General features: G+C 40.4%; 1 protein-coding gene across 1 annotated transcript in view; it reads left to right on the plus strand.

Annotated features, from left to right (window-relative positions):
* The first annotated feature begins 260 nt into the window (after nt 1-260).
* The window catches only part of LOC138173822 (HHIP-like protein 1), a 103,126-nt gene continuing 86,382 nt past the window's right edge, over nt 261-17,004 (plus strand). Inside the window, exon 1 of the mRNA XM_069103907.1 lies at nt 261-548. Coding sequence (XP_068960008.1) covers nt 261-548 — 288 coding nt within the window. The remainder of the gene's footprint in view (nt 549-17,004) is intronic.

A 17,004-nucleotide genomic window follows, 5' to 3' on the forward strand; every position in this document is an offset into this window, starting at 1 on the left:
ACGTCCTGACTCTCCTGGGTCCCCTCACCCTCCCCACAGGGCGGGGCTGCAAAGCGACCTAAAGGGAGGAGGGGGGCACAGCTGGAACTGAGAAGGCGCAGGAGGAGCTCGAGGCTCGCCAAGTTGGGGACTAGAGGGAAGCGAGGGCCTAGAGTGCCCAGGAGGGAAGGAGAGAAGGAAGAGGGTGGAGGCGGGACAGAAGCGAGGAACAGGGGTAGTGCGGGGCAGGCTGGCCGGACCGCGCGCTGGGGAGCGTCCCCATGGCTCTGGCCCGCTGCAGGGCGGCGCTGGCCCGGCTAGTGCTGCTGCCGCTCGCCCTGGCCCCGCTGCAGGCCGGCCCTGGGAGCGCGCATCCTCAGTGCCTGGACTTCAAGCCCCCATTCAGGCCGCCGCACCCACTGCCCTTCTGCGAGCAGTACTCGGCCTTCGGCTGCTGCGATGCTGAGCAGGACGCCGAGCTCAGCCGCCGTTACTGGGCCGTGACCCGGCTCCTGGAGCCCGACACCTTCGCGGTCTGCGCCGCCTACGTGCGCGACCTGCTGTGCCAGGTGAGGGGCGGCCGCCAGAGCTCGGGGATCGACTCCCGACGCCCACCCAGAAGCCGACTTTCTTTCCCTTCTGCAGCCCCCAGGCTGATGGCCGGAGCTGTGCTGGGGGGAGGTCGCAGAGGGTGTGGTCGTTCTCCTGCAGCTGTGGGAGGGTAATTATAAGCGGATTGGGACAAATGAGGAGGTAAGCATCAGGGAGAGGGCTAAGGGATACTGGCCTGTCTAGGTCTCTGGAAGAGATACTTAAGACAATCCGAGCTGGAGGGGGGCCCCAGATATCTTTTTCTATCCTCTCATTTTACAGTAGGGAAAACTGAGGCCCAGAGAGGTATCCCGAAGGTATAACCTTGTACTTTGGGAAATAGAAAAATTTTAGTTGAAAGGTACATCTAGCAGAGTTGGGATTTAGAATCCAGGAAATTGAGTGCAAATTCAACGATAAAACATTTCACTTATGCAAATATTTTAGCAAATGCCTACTATGTGCAGAGCAAATACAGTGCTCTTTCCAGTAGGTCAGAGCTGCCTCACTGTGTGACTTTGGGCAAGTCCCTTCCTTTCTTCACCCCTGAATTTCAATTTCCTCATCTATGGAATGAGAAGATTGTACAAGATGGTCTCTAAAGTTTTTTTTTCTTGTTTTTATAATTCCTTTCTTTAATTCTGAATGTTTCCCCCCCCTTCTCTGTTCTAATAATACTGAGTTCAATGGTTCTAAGGTGGGGGGAAAGAAAGGATCAGGTTCTCTGGTATTCTTTTGAGGCACAGGAATGTTCAATTAAATTCAACAAATGTTTCTATATACAGGGCACTCTGCTAGGCACTAGGGATGCAGAGTCACAACTGAAAGATTCTCTACCATCATGGAGCATTCCTTCTACTCGGGCATACATGTAGACAAAGAAGGACAATACAAGGTTAAAGAAAGAGGGCATCAGAGAAGGCTTCATGGAGGTGGCATCTTCCCACAGTTGGAAGAAGGCAGAGGTTTTGAAGAATAGATACAAGTAGGAAGCATATTCCAGGAACAGGGGAAATGCCTTATATGAAAGCAAGAAGGTTCCAGACAGAGTCCAGAGAGAATGATTAGCAGTTCATTTTGGCTGGAAGATAAAATTTACAAAAGGGAGTAGTATGAATATGGCCAGAAAAGTGGACGAGAGCCAAGTTGTGGAGGGCTTTAAATGCCAGGCTAAGAGTTTATGTTTTATCCTATAGACATTGGACAGTGACTGAAAGATATTTTTTTTTGGGGGGGGAGGAGGGGGATAACATGGCTAGTACATAGGTGCTTAATAAATGTTTATTGACTAATAAAATTCATTAAGATCATTATTTTGTCAGCTGTGTGAAGGAGGGATTGGAGATTAGTAGTGATAATGGACTGAGTTGGTACCACAGCTTGTGTCATTGTGATTGTGTAAGTGAAGAAAAAGGGAAGGTTCTGAGAGATATAATGGAGGCAGAATTGAAAAGATGTCACAAGTGATTGGATATAGGGATTGAGAGGCAAAAGGGTAATGAGAGTGACTCCAAATCTGTGAACCTGAGTGATGATAAGAGCTGCCTTCCAAGGAGACATGGAATTTGGAGGAGGACTGGGGCTTTTGGGGGGGGGGGGGAAGATACGATTTTATTTTGAACCCATTGAGTTTGAGATGTCCATGGAGTGTCCAGGAAGAGAAAGCCAACAAGACATGACTAGTATGCAAGGAACTTTAGGGCTGGGTTTTTCAGCTTTGGATTTTTCATCTTTTGTTAGAGGTTATACTTGAAACTATGGCAAATGAAAAGATCTCCACAAGAGAGAAAAAAAGAGAAGAATGAAGTCCAAGACAGAGACCTGGAGAATTTCCATACTGAGGTGACAGGTGATGGATAAATGGAAGCCTTCCCCAACCTTTCAATTTTATTGCCTTCCCTCTTCTAATTATTTCCTATTTATCCTGTATATAGCTTGCTTTGAATAGTTTTGTTTTCATGTTGTCTCCCTGATTAGATTATAAGCTCCTTGAGACCGGGGACTGTTTTTCTACTCCTTTTGTATCCCCAATGCTTAGCTCAGTCTATGGCACATAGAAGGTACTTAATGTTTATTGGTTAATTGATTGGTGACCCAGTGAAGAAGCCTGAGAAATTATGGTTGGGCAGGTAGGAGAGCCAAGACAAAGTAATATAACAGAAGGAAAGGGAGGAGGAAGGGTTTAATCTACAACGTCAGAGGTTAGGTAGGATAAGGACTGATAAAAGGCCATGTGATTGAGCAGGTAAGAGACCACTGGAATCTTGGAGAGAGCAGTTTCTGTTGGGTGGTGAAATCCAAAGCCATATTGCAAGGGATTGAAGAGTCATGAGAAAGTAGATGAAGGAATTTGGTATGAAAGGGTGCTGGGTGATAACAGTTAATTGCAGTTTAGTTATTTTTATTTTATTTATCTTATTCTGAAGAAATAAAACAAGCATTTCCATAGCATAATAGAACAGAAAAAAGGTGATTGTACATGAAACAATTGTACCTTTTAAAAGATTAAGATAGATCTAAGCAAATTTGTGGGCAACAGAGAAGGAGCAGAGATGGAGAGAAATTAAAGATGAGGGAGGAAATGATGGATCAAGTTCATGAAGGAGGTGGGAGGGAATGAGATGGAGGGAGAAGTCAGGCCTTAGGAGAAAGGCTCATGGACTGGAGTAAAAGAAAGGAGGCTAGCTGAAGACACAGGGAGGCTGTGAGGTTTGGAATTCAGTAGAAAAGGGAGGTCATGGTGGACAGCTTTTATTTCCTCTTCAAAGAAAGAGGACATCTGTTGAGAGATGAGTAAGTGGGAAGCAATTGGACCCTTAAGATGTTTTGGAACAGCTAAATCCTTTCATATAGTAGTAAGTGCTTAGTAAATGCTGTTGAATTGAAAGAGTAGAAATGTTTGTTTTTTTTCTCCTTTATACAGCAATGAAGGTCAAGTTGAGTTGGTTTGTTTTTTCAAAATCTGAACCTATGATTTCATTGATATAGGATAGAGAACTGCCAATGCAGAAACTCTTTCCATTGATACAGATTGATAACTCCTCAGTCATTTATAGTCTTAGAGGGTTGCCACAGCATCACTGAGATACCAACTAGCTTGTCTATGGTCATATGACTAGTATCTTAGAGAGATGACCTGAACCTAGGTCTTCCTGATGCAAGGCTTTGCCTCTATCCACTAAGCCACACTACCTTTTCATTTGAGATTAATTAACCTAAATTTGTACATTCCAGTTAGTATGGTACTATGACCTCTAGTGCCCTTTGGCAGCATGGGAACCAACAGAGAAGAATATGGATGGTGGAGGGTGTGATTCAGGGTGGAGTATTGGCAGAAAATGAACTGCAGTAGGACAGTGGGGTTAGAGGTGGTAGATATTGTATGTAGTTGTTTTGATCTGCTGTAGGGTCAAAACTATAGAGAAAAGTGGGCTAAGAGCAGGAGTGACCGTCTGGGTAAACTGGGAGGGATGGAGAGACTGATGGTGATGGTGAAGATGAGTGGTTTAGGAGGAGTGAGTCAGAGGGAGAAGCAGAAGAACTGGAGATTTTGAATAATGAAGCTTCTAGGTTGGGGTGGTGGGGTGGGGCAGGGTGACAGGAAGAAGTAATTGGAGAAGCGACCTAGACTAAAGGCTGTGCTTCCAAAGCCGGTAGAGTCTTCTGAAACGTGATTCATAGGTCAACATGAGTTGGAGCAGGACTCCAAGGATTGCCTTGGAACCAGGGGAGGAAGGCAGAACTTCCCATAAGCCACATGTTCTTCCCAGTGGTTATTACAGCCTGTTGGAGAGAATTTTAGAGTTTATGAACTTGGAGTTGGAAAGGACCTTTAAGGTAATTCAGTGACACTCATATATTTTGTAGATGGGGAAGTCGAGGCCAAGGGAGATCAGGTAATGTCTGAGATCAGAAAGCTGGTTAGTGGTAGAGCTGAGTCTAGAACTTAAGTCTAGATTCCTATTTTGGTAATATTTTTAAGAAGTCCTACTGACTCTTAAAAAAAGCCTAAACAACTCATGATGTTTTTTATTGATGTCTTTTGTTTTTCACATCATTGTTATCCCCAACATCCCTTCCTTTCCCTTTCCCAGGGAGCTATCCTACGTAAAGAAATAGTATTTTTAGTGACAAAAATATAAAAAGAGGAAAAATCAGCATACCCAATCCATATACTGAAAAAGCTCAAAACCATATTAAATGTGCAACAGCTGTGGACCTCCCACCTCCATGGAGGGATGGTTTGAGAGTGTCCTCTCCATCCTACTGATTTTTGATTAGGAAGGAGTATGTATGTAACCCTTTGGATTTGTGAATTCTGGTTTGTTAATTAAAAAATATTTAGCATGTAACTTAACCTATCATTTTTACCTTGTTTCCTAGTGCTGCTACTGCTTTTTTCTTCTTTTCTTTTTTTTTGGATTTTTGGAGGGGGAGAGCAGGGCAACTGGGTTAAGTGATTTGCCCAAAGTCACACAGCTAATAAGTGTTAAGTGTCTGAGTTTGGATTTGAACTCGGGTCCTCCTGACTTCAGGGCTGGTGCTCTATTCCCTGCACCACCTAGCTGCCCCACTGCTACTGCTTCTTAAAGGCTACTGTGAGCCTAAGTATACCCTCCTCTGAAGTGCAGCATAGAGCTGGTGCTGGTCACCTAATAACAGGGTTGCTTAGCCCCAACAGGATCCTAGAGGACTGGAAATTCACCTACTCTCACCAGGAGGGGGTGGTAGCTAAGATCATAGGATCGAAGTTTGAGAACTACATCTTAAAGGTCTCCCATGTTACAGATGAAAGTAAGACTCAGAGGGTCTTGCCCTAAGTCTCACGTAGGCAATAAGAAAGTAGTAGAATTAGAATTTGAACCTAGGTCCTCTGACTCTAAATCCAGTTCTGGATGTGTCTGCAAGTCATTGAAACTTTTACTGCTTTCTTTCCAGATAAAGACAAGAAGAGAACAATTCTTTGAACAATAGCTTTGTGACCTCCAATTTTGGGGGCTGCTCTGTTTCAGTTGGTCTGGGAGGACTAGAAAGTGACTAAAGTCTAATTCCTCCTAACAATGGGGGGAAATTGGCAGCTATTAAAGATGAAATTGTACATCAATGAGGGGTAGCTAGGAAGTACAGTAGATAAGAGTACTGGGACTAAAGTCAGGAAGACTCTTCTTCTTGAGTTCAAATCTGATTTCAGACACTTACTAGCTGTGTGACCCTGGGAAAAATCATTTAATTCCATTTGCCCCAGTTTCCTCATTTATAAAATGATCTGGAGAAGGAAATGGCAAACTGTTCCAGTATCTTTGTCAACAAAAGCCCAAATGGGGTCACAAAGATTCGGATTCCACTAAAATGACAGACCAACAAAGTACATCAGTAACTTTCTTTCAGGAGACTCGGATTCTTGTTCTAACTCACCTAGAAATTTATTGTGTTAATCTTAAACTGGTCACTTTCCCTTGGGGCACCAGTTTTCTCATCTGTAAAATGGGCAGATGATTTATAAGGTCCCCTTCCAGTTTTTACATTTTATGACACATACTAATCAGAAGAATTTAAGGAACATTGTATAAAGAGAAAACTTTGGGAAGAAATCAGGCAACTATTACAGTTATTTTATATTAGGAACAAACACTATGTTTTTCCATTAGTGGGCATCTATAGAATCCCTTGAATGGAGGTGGGGCAAGTATTCTCCATGAACAAGTATAGAACAAACTAATTCTCTGAGTACTAAAAGGGATATTTTATAAACCTAATGACAATATACAAATAAATGTTAGCTGTTATTTTGTTGAAATTGCTCAGTCATTTCAGTCACACCTGACTCTTTTGAACCCATTTGGGGTTTTCTTGGCAGAGACACTGGAGTAATGGTTTGCCATTTCCTTCTCTAGCTCATTTTTCAGATGAGGAAACTGAGGAAAAACAGGATTAAGAGATTTACTCAGGGTCAAACAGGTAGCAAGTGTCTGAGACCAGATTTGAACTCAGGAAGTTGAGTCTTCCTGATTCTGAGTCCCATGTGGTCCCATCCCACTTCACCAGCTAGCTTTTTCTTGTTCTTCTTCTTCTTCCTTCTCAGTCTGTGCCACTCAACATAGTCCACTGAAGGAGAGGGAAGAGAATAGGCATTTATAGTGTGCCCGCTATGTGCCAGGCACTGCTAAGTGCTCTTTTATAAATATCTCATTTTTTAAAATTAAATTTAGTCTTTTGACCATGTCGTGTGATTTTCTACTATTTCAAGTATTCGGCCTTGTATCAGAATTGTTTGTGTTCACAACTTAGCCCTCCTACCTGATTGTGAGTTCCTTAAGGGATCACAGAATACTAGACTTAGGGCTGGATGAGATCTTAGAGGTCAGACCTCTCATTTTACAAGTGAGGAAAGTAAAGCCCAAAGAGGTTAAGTGACTTACCCCAGGTCAGGGGATTGATGACAGAGGCAGGATTTGAACCCAGGTCCTCTAACTCCAAAGTACTTTCTGTGTAGCCTTATTACTTTTTTCATCTTTGTATCTCCTGCTTATAATAGATACACAATGACTGGGGTCAGTTTCAGTGATATTTGGGTTATTTTTTTTTGTTTTATTTGATCAGGAGTCAACCATATTTATTCATCATGTTCCTTTGTGTTCTCTTGTTAAACCATGGTATTTCCCAGGTGTGTGGTGTTCCTTTTGTCCCCACTGAAGGCTGACAAGGATGCTAGTTCTTCTTTGAAACATTGCAGGCAGAAGTCAAGCCTCTGGGCCTGGGATGGCAATCCCTGATTGGCCAGAGGTTTGCTGTAGATTCTAAGATGTGCCTGTGGGATCAGCTCCCACAGCCAGATGAACAGCTGTGAGGAGCCCACCGTGGTCTGAGGGATTGCTGGGAAGAGACATGATTCTTGTGAGAAGCTGAATTGGGAGTCACACAGGCTCTTTTCTGGTGGAGAAAATCATGATCATACCAAGTGAGCAAACAGAACAAATCCTAGATCTGTTTAGAAGGACATAGGATTTTGACTTGTAGGGGACCTTGAGGACTCTATCATATATTCTTTTTTTAAATTTATTTTTGGAGGGCAATTGAGGTTAAGTGACTTGCAGAAAGTCACATGGCTAGTAATTATGTCAAGTGTCTGAGGCTGGATTTGAACTCAGGTCCTCCTCACTCTAGGGCTGGTGCTCTATTCACTGCATCACCTAGCCACTCCTCTAGCATATATTCTTGAAGTACTTAAGAAGTGAGTCGAATCAGGGAAAAGGCTAATTAGAGAAACCCTGAAGAAAATATGTGTAGACAGGGAAGGGGTAGGGAATTCATTTCAGGGTCTTTCATTTCACCTTAATGTTCTGTATTTTGCTTCCTTTTGACAAATTTCCCTTCATAAATCTTGGTAGCAGGCAAATCCACAGAAAGACATTTAATCAGGAAGAACATATTTGAAGTGTGACCTAATGTCTCGTCCAAGGCAGGGAGAAAACAGTATCTGGTCAACCAACTGAAAGGATGGGCAATGGAGCTGGGGAATGACATGGAGGGCAGAAAAAATGATCCTATTTAATTCTTCTTGGAAGGAGTGTCATCTTTGAGCTCAGAGTTTGTGTCAATTCCATTTAATCTCACAAATATTTATTGCATTAGTACTTTGTGTCCAGCTCCACTCTGGCTGCTGCCTTTCAGTTAGTAGCATCAAACTGGGATGCAGAACCCTGTTACAGCTGGGAATTATGTAGGAACTGAAGTGGACAGAGTGCTGGACTTGGGTTCAAGAAGACCTGAGTTCAGAGGTGGCTAGGTGGTACAGTGAATAGAGTACTGGCCCTGGAGTCCATAGGACCTGAGTTCAAATCTGGCTTCAGACACTAGTAAGTGTTAATTTACTGGCCATGTGACTTTGGGCAAGTCATTTAACCCCAACTACCCTACCTTCCCTGCTCCAAAAAAATAAAAAGACCTGAGAGTTCAAATCTTGCCCCAGGCATTCATTAGTGTCTAACCCTGGCAAGTCACCTGACCTCTCTCAGATTTACTTTCCTCATCTGCAAAAATGGGAATAATAATAAAATCAATTTCATAGGGATGCTTTGAGTATGAGATAATATGTATAAACTGCTTTGTAAACATTAAAGAGTTATACAAATGCTAACTATTATCTTATAGTTCCTTGTCAAAGGAAAATGTTCATACCATCTCATTGGGGAACACAGTTGAAACCCAACCCCAGAACATCTAAGCAAGAGTTTTGTTTTATGATCTTCTTTCTCTGGGCTGTCTGAAAGGGGAAGAGGTTGGACTGGGTCGTGGTGTGAACTGAGTTCCACATGCATGCTCAGGCTTCTTCCAGAGCATTGTGGGATCTTGAAATGCCTTCTTACTCTAGTACCCATATTTTATGAAAGAGCAGAAAGGAGGTTACAGGAATATCCTGTAATTGGAATATCTGTCATTGTCAAGGAGGGAGTAGAGTGAAATTTCCTATTGAGATCATCTGTCAAATTCAGGGCTTCTTAAACTTTTTCCACTTGTGACCCCTTTTCGAGTTTTGGCTTCATTTATTGGCATTGCATGGTCTGAGGGCATGCTCAGTGCAAAGTGCGCATGCTTTGTGTTTGAAACTAAGGCTGCATTGAAGTTGCTAGGTACAACATGGGCCAGCCCTACCAGAAACACCTCAGATTCATTACGTTTGATTTTTAATTAATTTCTAGTCGTTGCACATTCAGAAACCTTTTATTGTTGCCAAATTTTTTGCAACCCCATAACTGTGACCAACAGTTTAAGAAGCACTGAATTCTTTTTGAGGGAAGATAACATCTTGTTACTATTTCCAAAGTGGTGAAAATGGGGCAGCCAGGTAGCACAGCAAGTAAGAGCACTGGCTCCAGTGTTGGAATGACCTGAGGGATCATCGAATCCAGGCTCAGCCACTTAGCACCCACCCAGAAAAACCTGGCCATGTAATCTTGAGCAAGTTACATAACCCCAATTGCTTAGGGGCAGCCAGGTGGCTCAGCGAGTAAGAGCACCGGCTCCAGTGTCAGCATAACCTGGGGATCAAATCCGGGTTCAGATACTTAGCACCACACCCAGAAATAACTGGCCATGTAACCTTGACCAAGTTACTTAACCCCAATCGCTTAAAAAATAAATAAATAAATAAAATACAAAGTGGTGAAAATAAAAGCCAATATTTTAAAAATAAAATGAAGTGAATACAAAAATAAAAACACATTTGTGGAACGCTTTAAGGTTTATAAAGGACTTTTCCTATAACAACTTTGTGGGTTAGGATATCCCAATTTCAAAGTTGAGGAAAAAGGCCTAGGAAGGTGAAATGATTGATTAGGGTCATATAGAAAACAAACATTGGAGTTGAGATTTGAACTGAGTTGAGATCTGGATCTGTCCATTCTAAACCCATTACTGCCTTCTCAGACAGGACACAGACTGGACACAGTCTAACCTTATCTTTTAAAAAAAATTCATTAGTATCTTTTGTTTTTACATCCAGCATTTTCAAATATACCACACCGTTACATCTTCCATCCAGTGAAACTTTCTTTGAAGCAAAAAAAAATAGTAAACAAAATCAACCCTCATCTCATATTGTGTACAACATTCTATACCCATTGTCCCTCTCTTCTCCAAGAAAAGAAAAAAAAAGAATTCATTGCCTCATCTCTTCTGTGGAGCCAACATTGGTCATTGTAATTACAGTGTTTTATTTTAACTTAACCCTTTTTAAAATTATTATTACATGGAAGCAGATTAACTCTCCTCTGGCCCTTTTAGAAATAGTAAGAAAGCATCAAAAAATCATCTTAGTTTGAATCCTTTGGAGTAATCTGAAAGAAAAACCTCTCGTCCATCTTTTTTAGCTATCAGTTCCAAAATAATACCCTGTTCCACTGTTCCTGACCACTATTAATTTTGTAATCCTAAGTAAACTAACTTCTCTGCGAGTCAGTTCCTTCATCTGTAAAATGCAGCTAACATCTTTTACTTACAGCGTTATTGTAAGAATCAGATAACATAACGTAAGTAAAGTGCTATCCAAATATTTTATGCTATGTAAAAGTCAGTTGTTATTGTGTGGCCTGAAATGGTCTGAGCTTCAGTATAGATTGTGGAGAATTGATGATGGATGTAGGTGGTGCTTACTCATAAGAATGACTCAAAGACTGAAATGCTGGGCAAAGCTTATACCCTGACTTTCACTGAGACTGACTGGTGTGTTTGGAGATTTCTTGACTCCAAACTCAAGTTGACCCCCTTCTAGATAGATTTTGAAATATGCCATAGCTTGCAGAATTTATTCCTTGTTCCTTAATCAGTAGGTACCTTCTGAACTGCCCATTGTATGTTAGCTTGAATTCTGTTTATAGAACATCAGCCTCTTGAGGATGAGACAATTTCATCTTTGTATCACCTCCCCCAAGCACAGGGCTTGGCATGAAGTAGGCACTTAAGTACTTACAGATTGATAGTCTTAATCTTTCTCAGTAATACCAGGAGACTGACCTCCATGCCTGATAAGTTTGTCACTGTTTGGCCCCTATGCCTGATGGCCCCTGGACTACTGTGCTTTGTGAGTTTCTGTGTCTGCTTAAAAAATAAATAAATTTAGTGCATCGGGGGTCATATATGGAGTAACCTTTCTCAGTTCTGGGTGATCGGATAGAATCTTTGGGGCCTATTTTCTGGCATGTGGGGGCCGGAAGGACTTGGCCATTTTATTTTTTTTTTAAAGCAATTGGGGGTAACTTGCTCAAGGTTACAGGGCCAGTTATTTCTGGGTGTGGTGCTAAGTATCTAAGTCCGGATTTGAACCCAGGTCATCCCAACACTGGAGCCGATGCTCTTACTTACTGTGGCACCTGGCCGCCCCTAAGGACTTGGCCATTTTAATATGACATGGAAAGACCTGAGTTGACTTCTCCCAGTCCCATAAGAGTAATGTAGTATAGGGAACTGTGTGAGTTAAAAGAAGAGACAGTTTTAGGGTCAGCCCCTTGTTTTGATTCTTTTATGTATTGGTGTGCTCTCTCTATAGAGACAGACTTTTTATCATGAAAAGTTTGAGGAGATGAACAGTTATCTTTCTCACTACCCCATTGCCACTCTGCCGAAGGAATCAACTAAGTGAATTTACACCTGAACCCTGACTGCCTATTGTGTTTGTGTTTCATTTCCGGAGTGGGTGACTGAAAATCATTATTCGGTGGGTTTGACTTGTTTGGAGACAACATTGTGAATTTGAGAAATCCGAAGGCTTTGAATCTCATTGTTTTGGAGCTAACTAGCTTCTGCATTACAGAAGATAGCCACTGAATCCCCAAACCTGGGTGGCTGTTTTACAAGCCAACTGAGCTAGACAGTGAGGAGCTGAAGTGAAATGTGAAATGCCTTCAAAGCAATCCTTTCAACTCTTTTATATCCTGATGGGATTTAAATATCAGCCTAGCAATAGATTGTCACAATAGACCTAAGGTCTATCAAGGTAATGAATCTTATTTTAAGTCATTCTGTTAATATGCACTGACATTTTTAAGCTCTGCATTTCTTTTGGGTGAAGGAGTAAATTACCTGTCCCGTATCTGATTCATATTGTACATCGAGTATGCATTTTATTTCTGCTTTTTTGTAGAAACCCTGGATGGGAGCCATAACCTAAGCTAAAAGTGAAATCATCTTTGGAACAGGAGTTTAATGAGCTGTAGAGTATTTGAAAAGGAAGCCTAACCCCTCTCATTAGAAGCCAGACTCCCTTAGAGGGGACTGAACCCTGTCCAAACCACCTCTGTGGATACAGAACAGGGAGTGGTACAATACCTCACTCCCTGTTTGCCCAGTAGTGTTCCTCAAGTTAAATTAATTACTACCAATGAAAACAAGTAATCAAGAAAATTTGAAAAATAAGTAATAATGTTAAATATGCAATATTTTAACAAATAAGAAACAAATTAATCAAAGAAATGTGTTTACTTCCTGTCCCCTCCTGAATTTTCATTACTGTTGGCTTTTAAAATTTATACATAAATGTATGTATATATTTTATACATGTAGTATGTATGTGTGTGTATTTGGTTTTTGGTGATCATTGTAGAACATTCATAGTCTTTCCATATCCTTCATGTTAATATTTTGACAATACTATACTATTCAATTTATTACATGTCATAATTTATTCAGAATGAAGTTAGGAAGATCTAGCTTCATGACCTGTCTCTGACATGTTATCTATGTAACCATGCTCAGGGCATTACTCTCAAGACTATGAGTTACAATTGGCACTGATGGAAGAAGTTTCTACACTGGACCAGAACCTCAGCTGGGAGTTCCCCTACTTGGATGATATCACAGATGCAGACTACCACCCCTTTCCCCCCAAATCATTGAATTTATAGGTTGTTTTCCAAGTTTTTGTTATTGTAAATAAAATAGCTATACATTGAATCATTTCCTGACCTTCCCCAAGCCTCCCCCCTTCCCTTTGTCAATATTTTTTTTTCCATTGCAGCAAATCTTTGGTTGGTTGTTTTAAATTCATTTTTGGCCATTTTGATATTGATCATCCTTTTTATTTCCTCCATAAATTCCTTAGTGATACCTTCAGTTACTCCAATGATTTTTTTAACTTTTTATAAGTTTTTTTTTTTAAATATTGTGGTGATGGTAGTCATTGTTATTTTCATGTTAAGAACTTGGTGTTAAAGTCTTTTTTGTTGAAATTTTTCCTACTAGGAAAATATATCTTTTAAAAAACTTTGGAACCCCTATCACTTTAATCTACTCAATGATATTCTTCAACAGAGACCACCTTTTGTTTAGAAAAAGAGGAGCTGGTATATTAGTGGTTCAGGAAGCCACTTGAAACAGGAAATCTAAGCCTAATATTAGGGTTCTGTGATCTCTGACTGCTTGAGTTTCATAACCTTGGATTCAGTCTCATCTGAAACATATAAAGAAGTGCTCAGAAAATCTTGTCCTGGACTACTTTGTCTTTGCTGAGTCTTTCTTTATCTTCTAGGTCCAAGGTTTGAGGCACCTTGTAGGACAGATAGGTATCCAAGACTTCCCCAGGGGAAAACACAATCCAGGAGAAAACAGAGTCAAACATGAAAAGCTCTCCAGAAATAAATTTATGAAACTTCATCATAGAAGTCTCACCTGGCTTGCTGTCTCTCTCTTCCTCTGGCTGCTTTGCAATAATGGTGAAAAGAACCTATGTACCAAATGCCAATCTAGGTATCTGAACTCTCTTCACTTTTAGCTACCACTTGCAGACTGTGGGTTTTTTTTTAAGCAGGGGAAAAGGCTGGTGCTCTTGATATGATTCTGGGCTGCAGCTGCTCCCTTCCTGGTTTCATAACTAAACTAAGATGCTTCTATGATTGTGGAAACACCTGTCTTCAGTGCCCTTATCCCTTCCATTTGTTGCCAATTGGCCCCCAGAGAAGAATTGGGTAATTGTGTTAACAGACTGCCACCATGTAGGAGAAACACCTATAGACAGGGCCACAGTTGTTTTACGTCATATCACCCCTTTGCTCTATGAAGGGACAAGATTAAAAATCTAAACACAGAGAAAAGGAGCTCCAATCTCTGGATGGTGCTTGCAGAACTCACTTTCAGAAAGCAGCTGGGATATGTTCAATAACCTGAATATAAGGTGAAGTTGAAGCTGGTGCATTTTTTCCCTGAGAAACTCTATCAGGATAGATGGGCAAATGTGTCTAGTAATAACACTGTTGTTTGTTCTGAGCACCCATCTTGATTTGTGTCTGACAAGAAAATTAAGGTCAACTTTTCGCAATAGGCCTAATAGCATGTCTTCACTATGTCAGTCATGATGTGGAAACAGCAGCATCTGTTGAAAGACTTGGCAGAGGTTCTCAATCCCAATCAAAGGGGTTGTCATGGATACTGCTTTTAGAGGAAAGGGTGCTACAAGTGAGTCAGTATGGTATAATAGAAAAACACTCTAGGTGGAGTAAAGAAATGTGAGTTTGAGGACTGACTGACATTTACTCACTATATGACTATGGGCAATACCTCAGTGTCTCAGTTTCCTCATTTGTATATAGGAATAATGATACTTATATTGCCTATCTCATGGGCTCTTTTAAAAAAAATTTAATTTATTTGCTTTAAATTTTAAAAATTATGAATGTAAGCACCAATGAGTCTTTCCATATACAAATAAGAAAAGGAAAAGGTTTAAGAAATTGTGAACTCTTATGTACATTTTATTTTTTTTTTAAAGATTCACTTTAAATTTAACACCATGGCAGCAAAACTTCACGCATGTGAACTTCCTTTTGCTCTCTGTTATTTAAAAAAAAATGTTTCAAGGATACTCTTTAAAAAAAATAGAAGCAGTAGATAATTTAATTTAAAAAAGGTAACACTTAGACAACATATCAAAATATTGGGGTTTCAGCCAAAACTATGCTTTCTGAGAAAACTTTACATCTTTATTTAATTTTTTAAAATGTTTTTTATTTGTTTTTAGTTTTCAACATTCACTTCTGTAAGATTTTTTTTTTTAAGCAATTGGGGTTAAGTAACTTGCCCAAGGTTAAACGGCCAGTTTTTTTGTGTAGGTGTTAAGTATCTGAGGCTGGAACCAATCCCAGATCCTCCTGACTCCGGGGCTGGTGCTCTTAGTACACCACCTAGCCACCCCTTCTATAAAATTTCAAATTCTAAATTTCCTTCCCTTCTGTTCACTCCTGCTCCTCAAGAAGGTGTGCAATCTGATATAGGCTATACACATACAATCATATTAAACGTATTTCCACATTAGCCATGTTGTAAAAAAAAAGAATTAGAACCCAAAGGAAAAACTATAAGAAAGAGGAAAACAAAAAAAAAGAGAGAGAGAGAGAGAGCAAAAATTGTATGTTTCGATCTACATTCTGACTCCATAGTTATTTCTCTGGATGTGGATAGCATTTTCCATCAATCAGTCTTTTGGAATTGTCTTAGATTCTGAGGATTATTGCTGAGAAGAGTTTAAGTCTATCAATATTGGTCATCACACAATGTTGCTATTCCTGTGTATAATGTTCTCCTGGTTCTGCTCATTTTACTGAGCATCATTTCATGTAAATCTTTCCAGGTTTTTCTGAAATCTGCCTGCTCATCATTTCTTATGAAACAATAGTATTCCATTACATTCATATGCCACACCTTGTTCAGCCATTCCCCAATTGATGGGCATCCCCTCAGTTTCCAATTCTTGGACACTACAAAAAGATCTGCTATGAATATTTTTGTATATGTGGATCCTTTTACTATTTTTATGATCTCTTTGGGATACAGACCTAGTTGTGGGATTAGGATGAGGACACTCTTTTCTTTTTTTGTTTTTGGCATCGAATATCACTACCACCCTTCTCTTTGTCATGACTTATCTCCTCCTTCCCTTAAATAAAAACTCTCCCTTATAGCAAGTATAGTCAAGCAAAATGAATTCACCCAGTGGAAATGTCTGCAAATGTATGCCTCAGTCTGCACTTCTCGTCCATTACCTCTCTACCAAGAGATGGGAAACATGTTCTGTCATCATCTCCTGAAGTCATGATGGTTCATTACATTGATCAGAGTTTTTAAGTCTTTCAGAGTTGTTTTCCTTATCATTATGCCATCTGCTATGTATGTTATTCTCCTAGTTCTGCTCACTTTTCTCCCCTTCTGTTCATACATATCTTCCCAGGTTCCTCTGAATACAACTTCTTCATCATTTCTTAGAGTGCAATGATATTCTGTCGCATTCATCACATAACTCATTTTGCCATTCTCCAGTTGTTGGGTACCTACTTTATTTTCTGTTCTTTGCAACCACAAAAAGTCCTACTTTGGATATATTTGTATATATGGGTCCTGTAAGCCTTCTGTCTTTGATCTCTTGAAGTATATGACTAGTAATATTAGTAATTTAGTAATTAGTAATAATAGTAAAAATAATTAATATTAGTAGTAATATTGTTGGGCCAAAGAATATAGATATTTTAGGGCTATTTGAGTGTAGTTCCAAATTGCTTTCCAGAATGTTGAACCAATTTACAGATCTTACCAACAATGCAATTAGTGTGCCTATCTTCCCACAATCACTACAGCAATCATCATTTTTGTCATCTTTGCTAAACTGGTGGCCATAAGGTGGAATGTCAGAGTTATTTTAAATTGTAGTTTTCTTTGGACATTAAGAAAGCAGATTTCACCAAGAAGATGCTGAGATGTGGAGCTGAAGATGGCTGGAACAATCACCCCAAGGACCAGAAAACGTCCATCAGATGATGTTCCACCCCTCCTACCCCCCCACTCCCTGCCAGACAGCTGTGTAAGAAGAAACTTCTGAACCTTAAAGAGACAGTGGGTTGTTCATTATTATTTTCTTTTGGGCCTCTGTATCTGCTTATAAAGGAGTCTGCCCCC

This window comes from Petaurus breviceps, unplaced genomic scaffold (assembly GCF_028583685.1).
Source record: "Petaurus breviceps papuanus isolate PSGF00001 unplaced genomic scaffold, PetGlider_PUasm1.0 65, whole genome shotgun sequence".
Classification (NCBI taxonomy): Eukaryota; Metazoa; Chordata; class Mammalia; order Diprotodontia; family Petauridae; genus Petaurus; species Petaurus breviceps.